Source organism: Bacillus rossius (genome assembly GCF_032445375.1).
Source record: "Bacillus rossius redtenbacheri isolate Brsri chromosome 9 unlocalized genomic scaffold, Brsri_v3 Brsri_v3_scf9_1, whole genome shotgun sequence".
In the NCBI taxonomy this organism is placed as follows: domain Eukaryota; kingdom Metazoa; phylum Arthropoda; class Insecta; order Phasmatodea; family Bacillidae; genus Bacillus; species Bacillus rossius.
Window position 1 is genome coordinate 15,396,977 of NW_026962012.1, and position 22,685 is coordinate 15,419,661.

General features: G+C 39.5%; 1 protein-coding gene across 1 annotated transcript in view; it reads right to left on the reverse strand.

Annotated features, from left to right (window-relative positions):
* Positions 1–4,712: 4,712 nt before the first annotated feature.
* Positions 4,713–22,685, reverse strand: part of LOC134542723 (pickpocket protein 28-like) — a 42,890-nt gene continuing 24,917 nt past the window's right edge. Inside the window, exons 15-18 of the mRNA XM_063387197.1 lie at positions 22,281–22,340; positions 19,842–20,028; positions 13,516–13,607; positions 4,713–4,903 (exon numbers count right to left, since the gene is read on the reverse strand). Of these exons, the coding sequence (XP_063243267.1) occupies positions 4,713–4,903; positions 13,516–13,607; positions 19,842–20,028; positions 22,281–22,340 (530 nt within the window). The remainder of the gene's footprint in view (positions 4,904–13,515; positions 13,608–19,841; positions 20,029–22,280; positions 22,341–22,685) is intronic.

Here is a 22,685-nt window from a genome sequence, read left to right on the forward strand (position 1 = left end):
TCATTGGGACAAGTCAATTGAAGATTCATGTGCTACTTCTCATCCATCTCAAATACGTATGCTGTTCGCAACTATTTTGTCCGCATGTTTCCCATCACAACCAGCGCAATTGTGGGAGAAATACAAAGACTACATGGCTGAAGATATTCTGTACAAAATTCGCCAAGAAACAAATAATCATGACTTGGATTTCACAGAAGAAGTATACAATGAAGCGCTGATATTCATTGAGGATCTTTGTCTGACAATATGTGGTAAGTCGTTGACTCAATTGGGAGTGACGGCACCGAACCGGTCCATCAATGTGACATTTGACAGAGAACTACTTAGAGAACAATCATACAACAGAAATGACTTACAGCTGTTCGTCCAGGAAAATACACCGAGACTCCTTCAAGAACAAAATATAGTATATAATACTATCATACAAGCTGTGGCCAACCAATCCGGTGGATTGTACTTTTTGGATGCTCCAGGTGGAACTGGAAAAACATTCTTAATTTCCTTAATCCTTGCTACGATCCGTTCAAATGGCCATATTGCATTAGCTCTTGCTTCCTCGGGTATTGCTGCAACATTAATGGAAGGAGGTAGAACAGCGCATTCAGCTCTTAAACTATCACTAAACATGCAATGCACAGAAAGTCCAACATGTAACATTTCAAAAACATCAGGAATGGGAAAAGTTCTTCAGACGTGCAAAATCATTGTATGGGATGAGTGTACAATGGCTCACAAAAAGTCATTGGAAGCATTAGACCATACACTGAAATATTTGCGAAATAATCCAGATCCATTTGGGGGAGTGTTGGTGTTACTATCCGGTGATTTCAGGCAAACGCTCCCAGTGATACCTCGCTCAACACCTGCTGATGAATTGCATGCCTGCTTAAAATATTCAAATTTTTGGAGCACAGTAAAAAAAATGCATTTAACCACGAATATGCGAGTTAAACTTCAGAACGATCCAACAGCAGTCATATTTTCAAGACAATTAATTGAAGTTGGTAACGGCACTGTACCTACAAATCCAGAAACAGGAAAAATCAGCTTATCATCTGATTTATGCAACATCGTAGATTCAAAAGAGGAATTAGTAGACAAGGTATTCCAAAACATCGAAACAAAATTCAAAAATCATGCATGGTTGAGCGAAAGAGCCATTCTAGCGGCTAAAAATGTTGACGTACACGATATGAACAATAGTATTATAAACAGAATCGAAGGTGAAACAATGACATACAAATCTATTGATTCAGTAGTGCACCAAAATGAAGCAGTGAACTTTCCAACGGAATTTCTCAATTCACTCGATGTTCCAGGATTACCACCACATATTTTGAATTTGAAAGTTGGTGTGCCAATTATATTGCTTCGAAATATCTGTCAGCCTAAATTATGTAATGGTACACGATTAGTAGTTAAAAAATTAATGGATAATCTTATTGAAGCAACAATTTTGATTGGACTTCATAAAGGTGAAGACGTATTACTTCCACGAATGCCACTTATTCCGACAGATATGGCGTTCGAGTTCAAACGACTTCAATTTCCAATACGCCTTGCGTTCGCTATGACCATCAATAAAGCACAAGGACAATCTTTGCAAGTGTGCGGTTTGAATTTAGAAAATGAATGCTTCTCTCATGGACAGTTATATGTCGGGTGCTCCAGAGTCGGTAAACCATCTGATCTATATGTTTATGCAAAAAATGGGAAAACAAGGAATGTAGTCCTTCCATTAGCTTTACAATAAAAATATTTAAGCTAAACACATTTTTATTTCTTCTATTACATTCCACAGCCATGCACAGTAAAATATTAAATTAAACAATGAATTAATATTAAACTGTGCCACAGCAAAGCGTGGCCGGGTTTAGCTAGTTGGAAATAAATATAGTGGACATGCCCTCTAGTGCGTCATGCTATTATTCCTTCAAATTAAAAAAATTACATTTCCAAATATGTATTTTACTTTTTTATAACTTAATTAATTCTCAGTCTGGTAAATAACTCAATGGCCGTGAGGTTAAAGCCGTAGGTTTTCCAATCCTGACGTCATAAATCTGATAGTTGGAATCACAGCTCATCCATTATATTTTGTATAAAAAATTAATTTAATGTGTTGATAAGGACCATAGCATATCTGGTAGTTCTTGGATCATCGACTTTATGTGCATGAGACAGAGCGACCAAAATAACGTAATCCAAGATTTTGGCCTCCAGAAAATATAGAAAAAAAATGGCGGCCGTAATATCGTCTAAGATGGTGGCGTCCAGCAGACGAAATCAAGATGGTGGGCATGATGTCAGAAACTAAAAAAAAAGTGGTTGTTAATTCAGATCCAACATGACAGACATGTTTTTAGCATTTAAGATGGCGACCATTACGAAAACTGCAACATTCAGAGACTGGGGCAGAATCCAATTTGGCGACTGAGATCAAAGGTCAAAGTCATGTTCAAGATCAAATGTAAAGGTCAAAATTCAAGTCATATTTTAAGGTAAAGGTCCAAGTTCATGGTCAAGGTTAAGGGCCAATTCAAGGTCAAATTTATAGGTAAAGGTCATCCAGTATTGCCGCAATGACGTTAGGGCGGTCGGTCATTGTTTAGTTCTCGGCTCCAGAACCAGGAACCATCGCCAGTACCAGCTAAGCTAAATTAGGAACTGATGGATCAAGCTATTCTGTACATTTTAGAGTATTTTATTGAAGAATCTGCTTGGAAAACATTTAAGCATCTGCCTTGCAGGGTTTTGAGGATACCTGGAATATTTCAATCAGGACAGTTGAATTAGTATTAGATGTCGGTTTCTGCCGAATTTGCAAGCTAAATATTTTACTAATGTGACAGATTTCTCGGTTTGGTTGAGTGAAATATTCTCCAAAATATTTCATAAATAATTATTTTTATACTTTCCTCTTTTTATGCTCAGATTCTCTTGCACTGTTATGAATGTGTTTTAAGTGAATAATATATTATATTTCATATTTGTTACACCCTCTTATTAAATAGCAGAGGGCTAAATGTAAAACGTTACGTTGTTTTAGCAAATTATATACTTTCACAGTTTGTCATGATCTATAGGATTATGTTAATTGTTCCTTAGGGCATATTTTTACCGTATGGTAAGGTAATTATGATAAGTGAATGAGTGAGTGATATAGGAGTCACTAACAGATTTATGAGAGATGAAAATTTTACAACTTTCCCTGAAGTTTCGGTCAACCTTGTAGTCTGCAACTTTGGCGCGGTATATTGAGATCTTGCTGAGTCTTAGGCCGGGTCTTCCTGGTGTTATTGATAATTTCTGATAAATTTGGCTTATTTACAAGTGATTGGGCGAAGCTTGGGTGTAGATGATACTTGTTTACATTTAAATTTGTTTTGCTTTAATAAGTTAATATTTACAGTTATTTTTTCGTATTTTATAAATTCTACTGTACTGTCTGTTTTTAGGTTAATACAATATATGTGTTTTCATTTTTAATTCTTCGTAATATGTGGCTGTATATATATATATATATAAAAAATTATGTATATCTATATATATATATAAAATTATGTATATATATATACATTTAAGTTTTGTTCCTGTAATCAAGTATTTAATATCTTAATGTAACATGTGAATGTAAATGCTGTGTTCAATTAAATAAAATCAATTGGTTTTGCACAATAAATTTGTCGTACTCCATTTCTTTGTATTGTATTGTATTGTATTGTTTATTGTTTATTGTTATTGTTTGTTTGTTTATTGTTTATTGTAGAGGTAAACATAAGTAACTATTCTCTCAAGAAAATACAGGTAAATTATAATTTCTTTTTTATTTAATAGTCAATTGCCGAAACATACAAGTAACATAACATCACAATTCACTCTAAGATATCCTCTCAACAGCCACAAGCTTGTTGTCAAGGCAACGGCTGAGCTGGAGTACCTCAATACCGCCTCTGCTGGCCACCGCTCTGTACTTACCATTCCATAGGCTATAATGCGTATTATTGCCGAATTTATGAATGGGAAAGCTTACAGTTATAACCATGTTTCACGATGTGGTATAGTACAGTGGCTTGTAAAATCGACCACCTAAACATGATCCAGCTCCTCGAACTATAATCGCAAAGGTTATCTTAGACGTGGGCAGCCGACACCAGGACACAAGCCGCCGCCCTCCTCTCTTGGACAGAAGCGAAGGACTGGTGAAGACTTCCTCTCCCCCGCCCGTGGTAGAACTCTATCAGCTGTGTGTGGGAGTGAGAGCGAGCTTCTGCTGGTTCCTCATAGATGGCAGGCCACGGGGCGAGCACCACATACACCCTCCCCGTCTGAATGCCGTCTCACCACTGACGCGCTGGAACTAAGCTCCTGACCTCCCTACACAATAACGGCGACCTACAGAGGCATACAAACACTTTAGAGGTCAACTGATCCCAATTTAATTGTTTTCGGAGCTGTGACGGTATTTTACCATTCACCAATCGCCTTAACAACATGCCTAAAAATAATAAAAGGCAAACGCAGTTAAGAGGTATTATCAAAGGCAGCGTGGGAATAAACTGCCAAAAGAGGCGCCAAAATGTGCCAGTGAACTGATGCAAGATTATAAAGGTAAATATGGTAAATATAAAATAATGACCTGCAATGAATATACCCTCTTAACTTGCAATTTGATATGATAATATTACAGGTTGTTAAGTCATTTAAGTTCAGAAAATTGCATCCAGACTCTCCAAGCCAGCGTTCATGTCTCTCAAGGCGATTGTGTTTCCCTTATTCGTGCAGAACACTTTCTTCAGATTGACGTTCAAGCACGGTCTTATGGTGAGGTAGTAGAATATCTCCACTACGCTTATGACGCTGAACCCGAGAAACAGGCCCAGCAAGCCACCGCAGTTAGCTGAAACACACATACAACTTAATTTAAAAATACCTTTGAAAATAAGCCAGATTAATGCAAGTTTATAAAAAAAAATTATTTGCTTACAAGGAATAAAAATACATTTATATAATATTTTTAATTATATATAATACTGGGGTTTTCTTTTTTGTACTATGTATACGAATATTACATGGAAAATGTTAGAGAGTTTAGATAGGGGATCAGATATCATAAATATATTTATATAATTTTAATATTTAGAATAATTTCAAAAAAAAATTTAATTTATTCCGCGTTAATTTATTTTTTGCTGAATTTTACTTAATCAGAGTAAATGGATACATTAATTCTATTTTAAAGATCCAAAGATAAAATAAAAATATATCTGTAGATTTTATTATCTGAAATTTATTTTCTACCTGGTTTTTGCCTGTAAGTGATGGAATTTAACAAACATTCCCAAACGTTTTGTTAAAATTTCTTAATTTAAAATCTTAACGCACTAATTCTACATTAAAGCGACGTTTCCGTAACAAAAAATTAAATTAGTCCTCTTATTATATTTCGTGTAGCCAAATTAATGACCCAAATTGCATTCAACCAGATTGAAGCGTACCGACGCTCTATGCGCGGCAAAGGAGGCTTCGACCCGCTGCTACGATACAACTATACCAAATACCCAATACAAAAATTTCCTTCTGTTAGGGAAACTTTAAAACATAGAAAGTGTGTTAAATATAAATCGTAAGAATAGATTAAATTTAAAAAACGACATTCTTTTATTTCATAAAAAAAATTGACAAGTTAACATGGGAGTATAACTCCAATAATAACAAAAATTAATATTTTTATAATTTCAAATGGACATCAATCAGAAGGAATATAAAGATGTGTAAGTAGGCAGAATGAAAATCTCACGCGGCACGTGTGAAGTCAAGAGTCCGGTGGACAAAAGGTCGCCAGATGTAGCCTACCACATTAGCTACAGTTCACTAAGCAGGACAGATAAGACAATAGACATTATTAGATCGTACAGACACACTTAATTCATGACTACCATAATTATATCAATTACAGTGTATGTAAACATAACGTTAAGTGAATGCAGTAATGCAAAAATGAATAAGAAAACTAAAACATAAAACCATGTACAACCTATGATCCAGGTGATTTGTTTATCATATACAATGGGTGAAAAACTCAAACATGGCCAAGTAATGAATATTAAAATGGCCTCTTACAGCCCGTGAAACCTAAGTTCCCAAAAATTCCCTAGAAGGCAAAGATAAGGACATAAGTGCCAGACAGAATACCGATCGTGAGTGTCAAATATGTACACGCCAAGACTAACTGTTGAACGAAGATAGTTTTCAAACACTAAATAGAAACATAATTTCTTCAATGTGGCAGCTAAAACTAAATTGAACAGCATAAAAAAATTACAACTCTAATAAATTACTCTAATGTACTATAAACCATACGTTCTGCAGCACTGCCATCCGCAAATATGACACTCGTTCAAAAACCAGTAATAAGCAGGAGACCGCTGATTCATCACTTGCCATCCGGGGCACTTAGTATAAGAGGGACCAGAAACCGATATTTTTTTATATCTCGCAATGTGCATTATTTCAGATGCGCCCCACACATTTGTTAAAATCGTTTGGATAAACCGGCGGGGTGCGTGTATTGTGCGATAGGTTTGGCACACGGGCCTGTGTGTGTGCTGGAATGTTGTGTGATGTTAAAGTTAAGTTTTCGTGCCGTCAGCGTGGGAAGGAAGCTCCCCGCCGGTCGGGTCGGCTAACTGGCGTGATGTAGTGTCGCGATGGTGAGCGATAGAGGCTTGCAAGTGTGCTGGAAGATCAAGTGCCATAATTACCCTCGGGAGAGGCATGTGGACCGAGCCGCTCCAAAAAAAAACCTTCAGACACGTGCATGGATATAGCTAGCCCATATGTTCATGTTCAGGTGAATCATGCCGACACTCCCGTATATAATCTTTGAATATATATACTGTATAGAAGTCGCGAGCGGATAGGATTTACTCTACGTTTTTCAGAAGCGTATGATGAGCAGCTTGGGAACTTCACCGCTGCAGTGCGCTGCCGTAACGCCCTGTATCGTCTTAGTTGTTATTTACACGTTAGAGCGCAGCACTGTCGCCCGCTGTCATTCCCCGCACCCCCCACCTATTATTTACTGCAGCTCAAGGTCGTTCAACGGGAGGGGGAAGGGGTGTTTGAAGAGTTCGACACTTGTCCGCTAGGGACCACCACAAGTCGATACCCTATAGATGGTGGCGATTGCGGCGGTGAATTAACCAACTACCTCAAAACCGTATTAGAAATTTTAACCTGGGCTGGCGACTTCTATACAGTATATATATTCAAAGATATAATCGTGTGGTCAGGCTGGTGAATAAATAAATATACACTGGTTAGTAACGAGTGTCTGCACTAGCTGCCGAAGACTACCGCGACCCCAAGCAGTCGGTAAAAGACCGGGCGAGTCAACATAACGTAGAAATGTCTCCCCCGAGGGAATGCCAGTAGTAGATATGAAACAAAAAAAATATCTATATTTACAACTGAATGTTGTTTCATGTCTTTTATGCTTTACTGTGTGATTTGTACGCCTTGGATGGCACAGGAGAATGGCAGAGAATCTTAGGGGGCTGATGGGGCTGATTAGTTTTGTTAAAGTTCGTGAAAATTGAACGCGGACGTACAGGTAATTTATCCGACCTGCAAGGTTATTTGAAACTAGTAGGTAGAGCTGGGTTGGTTAGTTTGGTGTGCCAGAGAGCATTTATGAGTTCATAGAATATTTTTGTTATAATTATTTGGGCGCGTTATGAAAAAAAAAATGATGAGAATGCATTTTTGCGATGCGCGCGGACCATGTAACGAAAAGTTTACAATATAAGAAAAAGGTACATATAAATAAAATTTAACATTTGCTTTTAAATTTTATTCTCTAGTGATTATTATTGAATACTGGTCTAAATAATTAAAAACTTCTATTTGCTGTGAATATTATTGAATGATATTGTATTTTTAATCAAGTGTATTTATTAAATTTAGTTTATATTTTTTTATGTACAATTTATTGCATTACAAAATATTACGTTATTATTTATTAAATAAATTTAAATAACATATTTTAATAAACGTTTAGCATTTCTATTATTTTTATTTTAACTGAAATTTATATAGATTATTTAACTAAATTAAATTATTTATTTTAAACTTGTTTTTATATTAGTATTGAATTTTTATTTTATTTTAATTTGATTGAATTTACACATTACCAAGCGTATTTATAATATTATTTCAGTCCTTATGTAATATTATTTCTATTGATGTTTTGCGTACAAATTTAATGTTAGTTTTTATTAGTAAAGTTTCTGGCTAACTTAAAAACTGGGCTATATATAAGTAAGAGTTCCACTCCTAAGGTGATGAAAATCGTGTATATATTGCTTTAAAATAATTAATTATGTCTCTAAAAATAATCAACGATAAGAAATTATTTTTCCTACGAATAAAACAATTTAAAAACTACAAACCACTTTATAGTTTGCGAAATTCAACCCATAAGGGAAAAAGGCGCAAGCATGCTTTTATAACTTGTGAGTCGGAGCAGTTCGGTTTGGATCGGAGCTGTTGCGGACGGTAAAGAAAAGCATCTCGGTCGCGCGGGGATCCACACGTTGCTGGCGAAATTGTAATATTTTTTTTTGACGTGACAAGGTCTAACAAATCAATGAACGCCGGCTGCACGCACGAAAAAGTGTCCCGTTACGCATATTGTCCCGTTATGCTGTGTCCCGTTACGCTAATTGTACGCTCGCGCCGCATCTATCTCTCTTCCACTCGATTGGAACAACCATCGATTTGACTATTTCGAGGCACATTAAACTTGAAACACTCCCATTCGTTTCCTACTTTTCCTATCATCGTCCTATCCTTAACAGAATAACACAGATTGGAAGAAATTAAATAGAAAACTTGTATAAAAGTTATAGTTAAAATAATCTCTTCGTTAAAGTAATAAACATATTTGAATTAATGAGTGCAAATAAAAGTAAAAGTATCAATTAAATTGTAGATTTGATTTTACTCCTTCTTTGTATCCATTAAAATAGTGATAATTCAATAAAAAAATTCAATTTTATTCATAAAAGTAATCAATCATTTCATCAATGTTTTGTTATGACGTTGTCACGTTAAACTATCGTCCGTAAACCGACTTTACAGACAACCAATTTTTTTGGTAAATTTTACTTTGGTTTTCGCGATGTGCTCGTGGAATGCTTGGCACTCCTGATCTCACTTTACTGAGGAAAAAGCCTAGGCCGTGAGGAGGGCACGACTCCCTCTACCCATGGCTGGCTGGTTGACAGCGCAGTTGCACGTTTCTGCAGCAGCGTGGCCAAGCTTCAGTTTTAATTTTTTAGCAGTGTGAAATTTTCTTTATTTTAATGCTTGCTAGTTTTTGCACGAATTGTGGTGTGCCATTATGCGGTGGGTTCAAGGGTGCTGTGTTATTTTAATTTTTTTTATTCTGGTGTGTGCTATAGGTGTTGTGACTCCTACTCCTAGACCATGGACCACAACATCCTGGAGTGCCGGGGTCTGGCCTGCGGAGGGAACGACACCCCTCGGCCCACTATGCAGGCGGGACACTGCTGCCGGCTCCAGCACTGTGCGACGTTGCCCGACGTGTGGCACTGCCATCTGCCGGGATGTCCAGCCAGCCTCCAGCGGCCGAGTGGAGGCTGGAGATGAGCCAGCACCGCGTCACTCCAGTCGGCTGGCGGCCTCTGTGCTCTTCCTGCGTCGGCAGGTCGGAGTAGTGGGTTCCCCTGCCCTGGCCTCCGCCTGGACGACAGCCTGTGTGCTGGTCCCTCGGTCGTCGCCGGAGCTGGTGGTGCCGTCTGGGTGCTGCTGTTGCGTGGTTGTCAACGTCGGAGACGCACCACAACACCGAAAAACCACGACGCCGAAATGCCAAATTGACCACAACGCCGACAGATAGAAAACTGCTGTGTACCACAACGCCGAATTACCACAACGCCGAAATACACTAACGCCGAAAAATGTCATTGCAGGACTGCCACAAAGGTTAGGTTAGGTTAGACTAGGTTAGGTTAGGCTAGGTTAAGTTAGGTTACATTACGCTAGGTTAGGTTAGGTTAGGTTAGGTTAGACTAGGTTAGGTTAGGCTAGGTAAAGTTAGGTTACATTACGCTAGGTTAGGTTAGGTTAGGTTAGGTTTGATTGTGGTATTTCGGCGTTAAGGTGAATTTAAGAAACACACGCAAATTCATTCAGTTTTTATTTCGGCGTTGTGGTACACAGCAGTTTTATAGCTGTCGGTGTTGTGGTAACGACCCGTCAGCGTCGTGTCTGCAGCCGTCCCGGTGTTTACGCAGGCAAACACTGCCTTGCAGAGGTGCGTGCAGGCTGTGTGGGCAGCCTGATTGCCTGGCCAGCAGGCAGACTGCCTGGTTCAGTGTTCGGGCGGCCAGGTACCACCGCGCTGGAGTCTCGCGTTAAAACCCGCATGGTGTGCGGGTTTTTGTAGTCGTTCGATCGAGTGTTCACCGTTTTACCTTCAGGGCCTGTTGCATCTCGTCTGGTGAGTGGAACTTTCTCGCAGCGCTGAGTTTTCTGTCCCGCTTCGCCGATCGCTCAGATAAGGTGGGTCGGTCTCTGAAATGGCACGCGAGGTTTGGTCTCGTACGGATCCTGGAGTTGAGAACCGCTGATCTGGGCAGGCTCTTTGTCTGCAGCGAAGAAGAAGTATTCTTTCACTTGTTGCGTGTGCTCCGCTTACGCACAGCAAATAAGTCGCGCGGCGCCTAACCGCGCGCCGATGCAACCAGCACAAGCAAGTGTTCGCGCGCTGCGCGCATGACGTTCGGAGCCGCTCGGCAGCCCTCGGGAAGGCTCGTTTTGGCGGGCTGCCAACCGGACATCGCCGCAGGCGCCGGTTCCGGTTGCCCCGACCGAGAACAATCTGCCATGTTTGATACTAGCAGTTCGCAGAGTATAAAAGGGGGCCCATTTTGCGTTGAGGGAGGAGACTCGTCGCGACCACCAGCGACACCAGCCGGAGGCCCTGCTGGCCTTCCCCGTTCTGCTCTCCGTTCGGTGCGCCCTCTCCTTGTGCCCGCTTGCCCTCTGGACCAAGATACCCGTCTCCGGCTGTGGGCATCACTCATCCTGCCCATCTTGATGTACGGCGCCGTTGTCTGGGCGTACGTGCCGGAGTACTGTAAGCGGCCCGTTTACTCCGGCTACAACCGCGGACTCCGCACCGTCCTCGGCTGGCCGCTCCGTACTGCCGTCCGCCTTCTCTACCGACTGGGGAATGTGCCCTCCCCGCAGGAGCGGGTTAGAATGATTGCTGCCTCTTTCTTCCGGAAGATCCGCCGGCATACCATCCCGGTGATTGCGGCCATCGGCGATTATGACGTCGCGGCACCACATGCTCATCGCCGCATTCGTGATTTTCTGCTGCAAGATCCCCTTTGACCTTAGTGACGAACCACGGCCTGTCCTCCTCACATTGGCATGACTTTGCCTGCTCCCTTCTAACGTGAAGATTATTTTCCTCGTGGCTTCTTGCTGACCGCCCTACCTGTTCATCAGCATCGGTTTTTCTTTTGCCCCGTGCCACTTTCTTTCTTTCTTTTGTTGGCGAAATGTCATTTTGTTTCTTTTTTGCTGCCCCTCCACCATGGCTGCGGGCTGGGTTTTCCAAATTTTCCCAGCATCTTATACCTTTGCTGGTAATACCTCATTTTCATTCTTTGCTTTATTTCCCCCGCTCGTAGCAGTGTTTACGAAAGAGCTCCAAGAGCTGGAGCGTTTGAACCCAACTGTAGGTGGTGGGATCGTGTAATTTACACGAGTGAGTACCTTACTCAATAGGTGATACTTGACTTGTCAAACCTTTAAAAAAAAAAAAAAAAAAACCTGCCGGCCTTGGCTGCGGAAGGAAGCTACACCGTCAACACGTCTCGCCGGTCTGCCGTCACGCTGCCCGTTGGAAGAAGCTACCACTTGGTAAAGTACTGTTTCGTCGTAGACACTTATAGACCGAGTGGGTAGAAAACTTAGAGTGAGAAGAGGGGCGGTGGTGACGGAGGCAAGGCTTGGAGACGGCGGTGTGAGCTGTGAGTCCCGAGGAAAGACTTGACTACCGACTGGACATACAGCACTTAGGTGCGAAACAGGGCAGTGACACCCGAAGAATAAACCCAGTGCCCACACCGACGAGCATTTCTGGCGCTAAGATAGTTTGCGCAGATAGTCACTGGTAATCCATGCATCGACTTGCCCGCAGAAATACGTGTCGACAAGAGTCGACGAGCTGTTAGAGTAATTATTAGAGGTCTGCGTACCTACGCAAATACATGCTATATGTATTAGTCATCACGTGTACAAATAGTATTATTTTAGTTACTGATGTTTGGTAACTTGTTCATTGACAGAGGTCAACAATATATTTTCTTTTACAGTCTGGGAATTTATGTACGTTGTAACTTAGCTTTTCTTTGACGGTGTACCCAGCGCCAAGCGGCACGGGCAATTGTAAAGTTGATGTGTTAAGCTGCATTCACGTGTCTCATAATTGTTAAATGTTTCTGTTCGCAGACTTTCGAATCAGAGCCACGCCGCAAATAGGAACTATTTACGTTTTCGTCATTAATGTTGTAATGAATAATTTCTTGTTTAATCAGTAATAAATGTATTCAGCTGTAATAGTTTTGGATGACTTTTCGCCACACTCTGTTTCCCTTCCTACTCCTTGTTCCCCTCGTGTGTTTAATACGAGAGGCTACACACTGAGGAACTTCAGTCTAGTGTTGATGTCGTCTTGGTCATCTGCCGAGGCATTTTTTCGAACTGGCGCATGACTCTCGGCCGCACCTAGGTGGCAACTGAAGGAGACACGCGTGACCGTGAAAAGGCTTTACAAAATAATACCCCGCGAGCGCACACAATATTTCCGGGTGAGTGAATATTGAAGAAGAATGACGGGGGTTTACAGAGGGGAGGGGAAGGGAATCATGAACACGACGCACCATGCCGAGGATGATCTATGTTAGTCGATCACGGAACCAAGCACCAACGAGCCGAGCGTGGTTGCCAGCTTAGTGGCATCATAAATGCAAATAACATCTGTGTGGGGGAATAGCCTTCTTTCTTATTTTTAAAGGTTAAATTTGTAATAACATTTTTGCTACTTTTTCAGCAGCAAGGAAACCTTATAAATGTATTGAAATGAATCTATATAGTATTACTTCGTGTGATGCAATACAAAGGCCGGAAATCGTAAAGTTAAAAAAAAATCTATTAAAATTTGAAATGTGCTAAACATGTGTTTTAAAAAAAAAGATTGTCTTTGTGTAGGTTATTCAGCTATATACGTTTTTATTTAGTCCAGATTGTGCATAGTTCGTAGTTCAGTGATAGTGTCGTAAAATACGTAATAATACATTATATTAAAATTTAAAAAATTCCTAATTGACATTAATACTTTACTCTTAATATTAAATCACTCAAAAAATCTTCTCTAAAATGCAAAACATTAAAAAATATATATATTTTTACCTATAAAATCTGCATTCCCATAAACTTCAGCGCGCCGACTCGGGATGAATTGAGGCGTCTTGAAAAACATCACCACTCGCCCAATGTTAGCCCTGGAACAGAACAAACAAGATAACTTCTCTGATAACTTAATACTAGACACGGCCGGCAGAGTAAGTGTTTGGTGCTGTCTCATCGTCGAACCATGTATTTTTAATAGTGATTTATTTTTGTCCTTTACGTCTTGAATCACAATATAGATTCTATAGCTAACTGAGGGTATGAAAAAATAATTGCTTTATATTAAACATGTAATAAACAATCTCAAAGGAGTACTTAAGAAAAACGATTCTTGCATAAAAATTTCATAAAAAAAACTAAAAATTGCTCACAATAATAATGGTAATAATCTCCATTTTGAATTCCATGTTCAATAGTTATTGCTAGTTTTTGTTCAGGTCTGTAAAATAAAACTAATTTTTCCACTCAGTCATTAAACTAGTGGTCTATGCGGAAGTACATATGGATTGTATAGCCTAATAATATGGTGGTTTAGATCTTAAGGTCACAGCAAATTACATTTAAAACATAAAAAATCCAATCTCGTTGAAGACTGCAATGTTTGCAGCCTAATCAAGTAGTGTAATATTAGGGTCGGAGTAGTTAATATGATCTGATAGCGGTCTAATGTATTTCTTATGGGACCACGATTTTTAGTCGTGTATTGGTGTCTTGGAAATCTTGAGTATTAAGCCATGTTCGGGCGTGTTTGCCTCTCGATGCCTATGATCGGGAGTTCTTCGACCATCTTCGGCAACATTCGTATTTTTAAACCTTCCCGATTGTTTGCTAGTTGTGATAGTGTCACATGTGAGGTACTCTACCTTTGGCGGACGCCACATTTTTTTCCCCCCTGTATTGGCTGCTTATGCTGTAAAAAGAATACTATATTTTAGTCCATAAGACGGTTTACTAATTTTTTTAAATTAAGTCAAAACCATTTTGGTTGTGGGCGGATTCGAACTACGACTTGCAGATTAAAAGTATTGCGACTTTGACCGCTAGGCTACTAACCCAATTTTAAATCAATAGTCTTAACACGTGTATACCACAGTGTTCTGATTTATAAATATATTTATATTTTTTAATTTTATTTTATTCACTCAATACTAGTGGAGGGATAATCTTACAGTACCAACTACCAAAAGTTTTTTTTGTTAATTTAGGTAAAGGTTTTTTTAATACCGCATTTTAAGATATTAATATGTAACGTTAACTAGTAATTTATTAATAAAATATATGTTTCTTAAATTACATTAGAAATATCTTTAATTCTAAAAACAAAAAGGCTTTATTTTTAAAGTGCAAGAAATTTTCATCCAGTACCGACCAGCAATTCTTTTAAAAATTTTAAGTTCTTAACGAGTAATATTACAAAATAAATAATAACTTATTCAAAAATTAAAAATAAATTTTCCCTTAACATAAGTTTAGCGAAATTCGTACAGAAATTCTAATATTAATTTTCAAAATAAAAAATAACATGACAAAATTTATTCACACAAGCTTAAGGATAATTTTACTTTCTCCGAATGTCACATTTAAAATATAATTTTCCTTAATTTGATGAAATTTATTCGACGTACACCTTTGCAGTTTGGCACTGTTTCTCGTGGAAAAATTCCGAAAGTAAAAACAATAAAAAAGAAAGAATTATGAAGATAAACATTTTACAGAAAACAAGACTGAAGCAGATGATGATGGACAAACGGAACCAAGGATGAAAATAAACAAGTATTATGGACAACATAACGACTACAGCACGGACAAAATAAATGTTCAACCTCTAAATATCAGACAGAACAAGAATTCCATTGAAGGAACTTAATAATGATAAATAATATAACAACACGGACGAACACAGTGGGCTAAAACGACAGACAGATTAAATGCAGGCAGACAACAAACCTGGACAACGCAGCAAAGATGTAAACACAACGATGAAGATAAAAAAGTACTATAAAAAACACAATGCAAAGATAAAAAAAGTACTATAAAAAACACAATGCATATAGCACTGACGAATACAGAAGGTATTGCTGTGAGGGTTGTATGTTTGCAACTGAGTTCTGTAGTAATATTTTTTAAAACTAACACTGCATTGAATCAGAATTCCCCATTGCATGATTCATTTAACTAAACTATAATATGCCTTCTGCAGATGTACATTCACTATGTGCCCAACCTTTACTTTTGACTCACTGCACCTAGTATTCTTCAATTGATTCATGATAAATGATACACTCGGTTTTGTCTTCTTTAGGCATTCTGCTGCTAGAATTTCCATAAAAGTCTAGTTTCTTTATATTGTTTTCTAGTGCTCTTCTCGTCTTTCTTCCTTTATATTTCTCTAGTAGTCCCGAACTTTCTATCTTCTTTATTTTTTCACATATCTTTTCATTTCTTCCAGACCTCGTTTCTGCTTTTAACCTTTTCTATTTTGTCAGGTTTTTTTTCTCCATGAGTAGATCTTTATAAGGTTTTTAAATAAGTATCCACTGATTGTTGAGTTCGTTGGACTTTTTTTTCTTCATTTTGACTTCTGAAGAATTTTTGGAAGTTTATACGTATATTTTCAATTATTTTGTTAAAATTAAGTTTCTGAAGCAGACGAAGAACAAGTGAGTAAAACATTGATATATGAGATTGAATAGGCAGCTGGTGATGAAGTTCCTGGCTAGGGTTCATTGAGATTTTTGGAGTAAGAGCTGTAGAATATTACGGTTGCTGTTCAATCAGAATGGTCCGTGTGAGAGCCGATAAACTCCCCTGTTCTGGCCGATTATTTGGAGAGAGCGATGGAGGCTGCAGTTCAGTAAGCTCAGATGGAGGAAGAAGTAGTGCCGGTCCTGATATGGAAACTATGCAGATAAAAACATACAAATTTCAAGAAGGCGCCAATGTTGCAGACTGGCGTTGATCCTCTGAAGTCACTGGAGTAGCTTCATCATTACTAGTCTTTGGCTCTCGAAAGTGCTCGGAAGGAATGAAATCCAAAACTGTAAACACACCTGGTTTCAAAGACCAAAGTCCTGTTCACGCAAAAGCTAACTGTGCCAAATTCATTCTACAGATTGAAGTGCAGGCAGTGTTAACCACACCAGCAACATCCCTCTGAGCAATTTATAAAGGTCGATACTACTTAATTTAGACACTGTAAACTTGATTGAATGCTTCTTTAAAAAGCCGCTAACATCCCTATTTAATGGATGCAACTTATGTGTAGTGTGTGGTGGTAAGCTTATCATGTGAACGGGAGTGTGATGAGTCCTCTAAACAATCAATTCCTACAATTTCAAGAATGCTATAGCAGTGATGCACCCACTTTCCTCAGCTCCAAAAATACTTCAAGGAGGAGCATATATTTTCAGAACAGCATCTACTCCTTGTTATGTAGGGAAAACAAAGAGCGGAGGAACAAAAATGTTCCCAGCAGCATTTATGCAAAGGGAAACTGTAACATTTTCCCCCTTTTCTCCTGACTTAATATTGTTTACTTGCCTTTTCCCCTGTTGTGAGATCACCTTGACATTATTGACTTGAACAATTGAGACCCCAGACTCACCACAGTTGTGTATTCTATTAGCTGGTTAATTGTTCTTAGAAAATAGCTCGTCCATTCGAGAAGGACGCCACGGGTATATAAGTGACGACGCCGGCCACCGCGGGAGTTTCGAGAGTTCCGAGAGTTCTGTGAGTGAAGGGAAGTGAAGAGGGTGAGAGACCCCCTCGAGAGTGGCGCGACGAGGAGCGACGGGACCGCGAGAGTGCGGCTGAGTGGCGCGAGGCTGTGTGTGTGTGAGGACAGGCGCGTGGTAAGGGGCGAATCACTGTGGAGCCTTGTATCACGGTCGCGCACATAAACATTGTAATTTAAGATCGTGAGACGATCAGCTGTAATAAAATGAGTTTCATTTGCTGCTGTAATTTTAATATTATATTTAATGATCTGTACACTCGTGCATTCCAGTAAAGGATGGTACTTAATATACTGTTTACGGGGTTATGATTAATGACAGAGCCAATGTTAAGGATATGCAGCATTAAAGCTGGGCGCTTAGGCTATCACAAAGCCCGTAGTGGCTTTTCTTTTGTCCTCTTAGTGAATCGGAAGAATTACACCAAATGACAATTAAGAGGCACATTGGTTCCAGAGTGTGTGCCAGGTTAGGGTTCTGGGTGAAGGCATTCGATTGGTCCACGAGCTTCAGACATTCGCTCGGGCCCATCGCTGGCTACTCCGCAGGACTCGGCTGAGGTGGAGCAGTTGGCAGCACTGCTGGTGGTGACTCAACCTGCATCTGGCTAGCCTCTTGTTCCTCGGGAGCGACTAGTTTGGAATTGCTGCGGGGAGGAGTGGTGGTGGCTGGGTCCTTAGGAGCTGGTTGTTCCTTCACCTGTCCTTGCGACCAGACTTTCTTGTGTCCCGAGTGTTGTTTCTTCGGTGACCTCTGGGGTGGGAGCTGGTCTCTAGGCGTCCATGCATTTGCCATGAGAGGGTACTCAAACTCGTATCTGTTTCCCAGTAGTGCATATTGGTTGTGGCTCTGCCATGACTGTAGGGCTGGCTGTTTCTTGGGCTGGAGAAGGTAACCCGATGGGCTTGCTTGCTGCGGGGGTGGGTGACTGGAGCCACAGCTGTCAGCTCGCTCGTTATCACGCACTGCCCGTTCATTGGGCAGGATTGCGGCTGAAAAATACGAATGTTGCCGAAGATGGTCGAATGAAATCCCGATCATAGGCGCCGAGAGGCATACACTCCTGATCATGGCCGAATACTCACTATTGGCCAGCCACAACCAAGCCAACACAAAAAATCGTACTTCTATAAGAAATACATTAGGCCAATATCGGACATCATATACTACTCGTCAAAAATCTTTAATATTCTTACAATCACATTAAAATGTGCTGGTAAACTACCAGCTCAGAGTTTTTTTAAGATTTCTATCATTGTCGTATGAATAGAATCTTACACATCTGTATTTGCACACGGGCCGGAGGCATGCGTGTCTAGAAAATTAGATGTTTTCACATTGCAGAGAAACATTAATGTAAATAAATATTGAATTAGAAAAAAAACACTTAAATAATAGGTATATCCTTTTATCACCTCTCTCAACATAATCATTATATTTTAAGGTAACCTTACATTTAAAAGGCTATGTGATGTTTATTAAATTGCATGTGCTCTTTCTGCATCAGACGAATATTTTAGCAACAACAAAATTCACTGAAAATATCCTGATAATTCATACATCCACATTTGTTTTAAGGAAGTGATTATGAATAATATTATATTCATAATTTTTAAACATGAATATATCATGATAACGAAAATAACTAACGCTTTAGATACTCAATGTCCTTAATGAGAAAAAACTGGCTAATCACTCATTTTTATTTTTACCATTTCAACTATGTACTACTAGCTCGCTGAGGAAAGGTTTTGATGAAGATTAAAAACTGACGAAAACTAGCTTCTACTGCGCAGCTTAGGTTCCCTCCTCCCTTCCTTGCGACAGAGAATTTCCGTCACTCCCCTCTCTGTCGCAAAGAAGGGAGGAGGGAACCTAAGCTGCGCAGTAGAACCTAGTTTCCGTCAGTTTTTAATCTCCATCAAAACCTTTCCTGCAGCGAGACAGTAGTAAGTGGATATTTTTTTTAATGATTTATATCTTTTTTAAACCTTCCGGTCCAATATTTAAATAGATCTCTCTGACGAAGCGAATGAGCGGTTGGTCGATGGATCCTTTGAATATATATACTGTATAGAAGTCGCCCGCCCAGGTTAAAATTTCTGATACAGTTTGAGGTAGTTGGTTAATTCACCGCCGCAATCGCCACCATCTCTAGGGCATCGACTTCTAGTGGTCCCTAGCAGACAAGTGTCTAACTTTTCAAACACCCCTTACCCACCCTCCCTCAAACATGCGTTGTCCTCCACCCACCCTCTACCCTCACCTCTCATCCCTACAGTTTTGTGACGCACAAACTCCCGTTGAACGACCTTGAGCTGCAGTAAATGTTGGGCGTGGGGTGCGGGGGAAATGACAGCGGGCGACAGTGCTGCGCTCTGACGTGTAAATAACAACCAAAGACGATACAGGGCGTTACGGCAGCGCACTGCAGCGGTGAAGTTCCCAAGATGCTCGTCATACGCTCCTGAAAAACGTAGAGTAAATCCTATCCACTCGCGACTTCTATACAGTATATATATATATATATATTCAAAGATGGCTCGAAGCAGGCAGGTGTAGGGGAAGTAGCGCAAGTAGGGGAGGTACCCGTGCCACTCCTCCTCGCTGGTGTTGATGAGGTAGCCCCGCACCAGGTCCTCCCAGGAGAAGAAGGCTGTGGACGTCTCGCCGTCGTAGGCCACGGCGGTGCAGGAGGGCAGGCAGTCGCACGAGGCGGCCTTGCCCCGCCGCTGTCCCTCCAGCTCCCGCTCCACCTCCCGCAGGATCAGCTCGTCTGCGCAAGGCCTCGGCGGCTCGGCTGACGGGACACCTCCATTCCACACACGAGGGAGCCGCACCCGAAGTTCCCCCGAACTTCACGCTCGCTTCCCCCCCCCCCTCCCGCACCGCACAACAGGTGTGTTTATCTGGGATGTAGCTTACCCATACGTCTTACGCCCGTTCTATCTCATTGTATAGACCGGTGTGGCATTAAATTTTGCGGTCGATCAGGATAGGTTAGATACATTATAAATGCTTTAAAACATTGTGGATGGTTGGTTATGTTAGGTAAGTATAGCTACATTAAGAATACTGTAAAATCATTTTATGGTTGCTTAGCAAATAATTTTGTAATATGTAGTTATCCAGGGCTAGGAAACCATTTACGTGATTTCACAGTATTTTTAATGTAGCTATACTAACCAAATCAACCGTCCACAATGTTTTAAAGTATCTATAAAGTAGCTAACCTAACCTAATTGACCATTAGTTATCATGAGTTGTCCAAAATAAACTTTCACGGACACACGGCAAACGAAAAATATGGTGGCGTACAAATAAATACCGTTGCCTTGTTTATGGTTTTTCCTTTTATCAACATCGCCATATTTATTTACAATGAACAAAAATAAACCGAAGATGCACGATCGGGCGCTTGGCTCTCTCGTCTGTGAAAAGGCTTCCCCTCGGCTGACACTTCACACTCCGCCATGTTCCTGTCCCGCTTCGAGCGGATATCTCCCGTGGAAATATATCTACAAAGTAATCATGCTCTCGACGGATAGAGTTTCTTCACAACGGTTAACTATCCTCAAAATACTACGTCTGCGTTTGAGCCCTTGTTTCACCTTGACCCAGCCGACATACTAGACAAAAAAAGGTGGTTGTCTGTAAAGTCGGTTTGCGGACGATAATTTTACGTGATAACGTTATAAGAAAACATTGATGTTAAATTGAATACTTTTTAATTTTCAAATATTATTTACAGTTTTTGCAAATTTAATTTGAATAATTTGTTTAAATATAATCACGAACAATTAGTTGAAAAAGCCCGCCTATACCTGTTTGATATTATAGAAGATTTTCTCGCACGGTGGTTGGCCGGTTCTTGCACGCTCTTCTCAGGCGGAACGTGACAATTTTTCGTGCGTACATCGATTTATAAGACGTTATCACGTCAAAAAAGAACGTTTTGTAGTTTCAAGGTCACCGCACCCAAGCTGGCTGCCGGTCGCTGAAGTACATCTCTCAATTCACCCTGGAAACTCTGCCTGACTCTCAATTTATACTCTATTACTACGGTGCTTTTCACGGTACGTATAACATTATTTAATTACAGTTTAAACAGTATACTTGTATTCAATTGTTGTTCACGTAATACTATGAAATTGTTAGGTATGTACATACGCTAATACGGTACAATATCACGTTTCCTAGAACTATAATCACCAACCAAAAAAAAAACAGTTTCAGCAGCCCTCGATGAAACTTTGCACATGTACTAAGACTTCCGGACAATTTTTGACGTTTTCTATTTCCTTGCATTTTTCCCACCAACCAATGTTTCACACATAACGTCGGCGCCTGTTTCCAGGGGCTAAACTTTATGCCAACTCCCTCGGTGGCTAAACTAGAACCAACCACCTTCATGATAGAAATATTTTCATATCTGTTTGTGTAAAGATGTAAGTTACTATGTAGTTACGAAAAAAAAAAAAAAACGTAAGTACGAATTAAAATTATTACGTAAAAACCCAATAGTTTTATATCTATTTAAACTCATATGTTGGGAAATAAAGCCATAAATCGTGCTTCTCGGATACCGCCCCTAAATTTTGGCATTTTTGACCCCTTCCTTTTCCAAACCTATACTCTTTATTGGCATCGTTGAAAGGATACAAAGGTGATTTTTTTTAATCCATTAGATTTCGGACGATGCGTCATTGTTAGTTTTACTTATTGTTGTATTTAACAAACAATTTAAACTAAATTATAACATATTCACAGTTACTTCAGTTAATGGTACCTAAGAACATTAAAAAAACTAAAATTAATATTTTGCTGCAGATTAAGTGCATGGCTGATTACAATTTTTTTTTTAAATATTACTATGCTAAACAGACTATTTAACATAAATCATTAAATTCCCTATACTATAGTTTCAATAAAGAAAAAAAATAGTTAAAATTATACCGAAACTATGGTTTTCCCTATACCCAAAAACGTATGTTTTATGAGTCCATTAGCATAATTTTTAGTACTCACCACTTGCGTTCAACATGCATGTTTTCTTTCCAGGTCCGCACAGAGGCATATCTGCACTACCTGGAAAATGATAATAAAAGTGCATGATTATTTTAATTTTATATTCATCCATTAGATTACAAAAATTCAACTGCATTTTTTTTTATATTAGCGATATTTTTTTTACTAATAAATAGATTTCAAGTAAAGTTGAAGAACAAAGCAAGCTGATTATCAATTAAATTTTCAATTTGAGAAATATCTTCACTTCCAAATACCGCGCCAAAACCACTCCCAAAAACCTCCCTGTTTAGGCTCCAGAGAGCAAGCTTCTGTGAACGCCAACAATAATTAAATAAAATGAAAAATTTAGGTAAGTGGTCGTCAAAAACATAATGAAATTAAAACATAGCATATCCATCATAA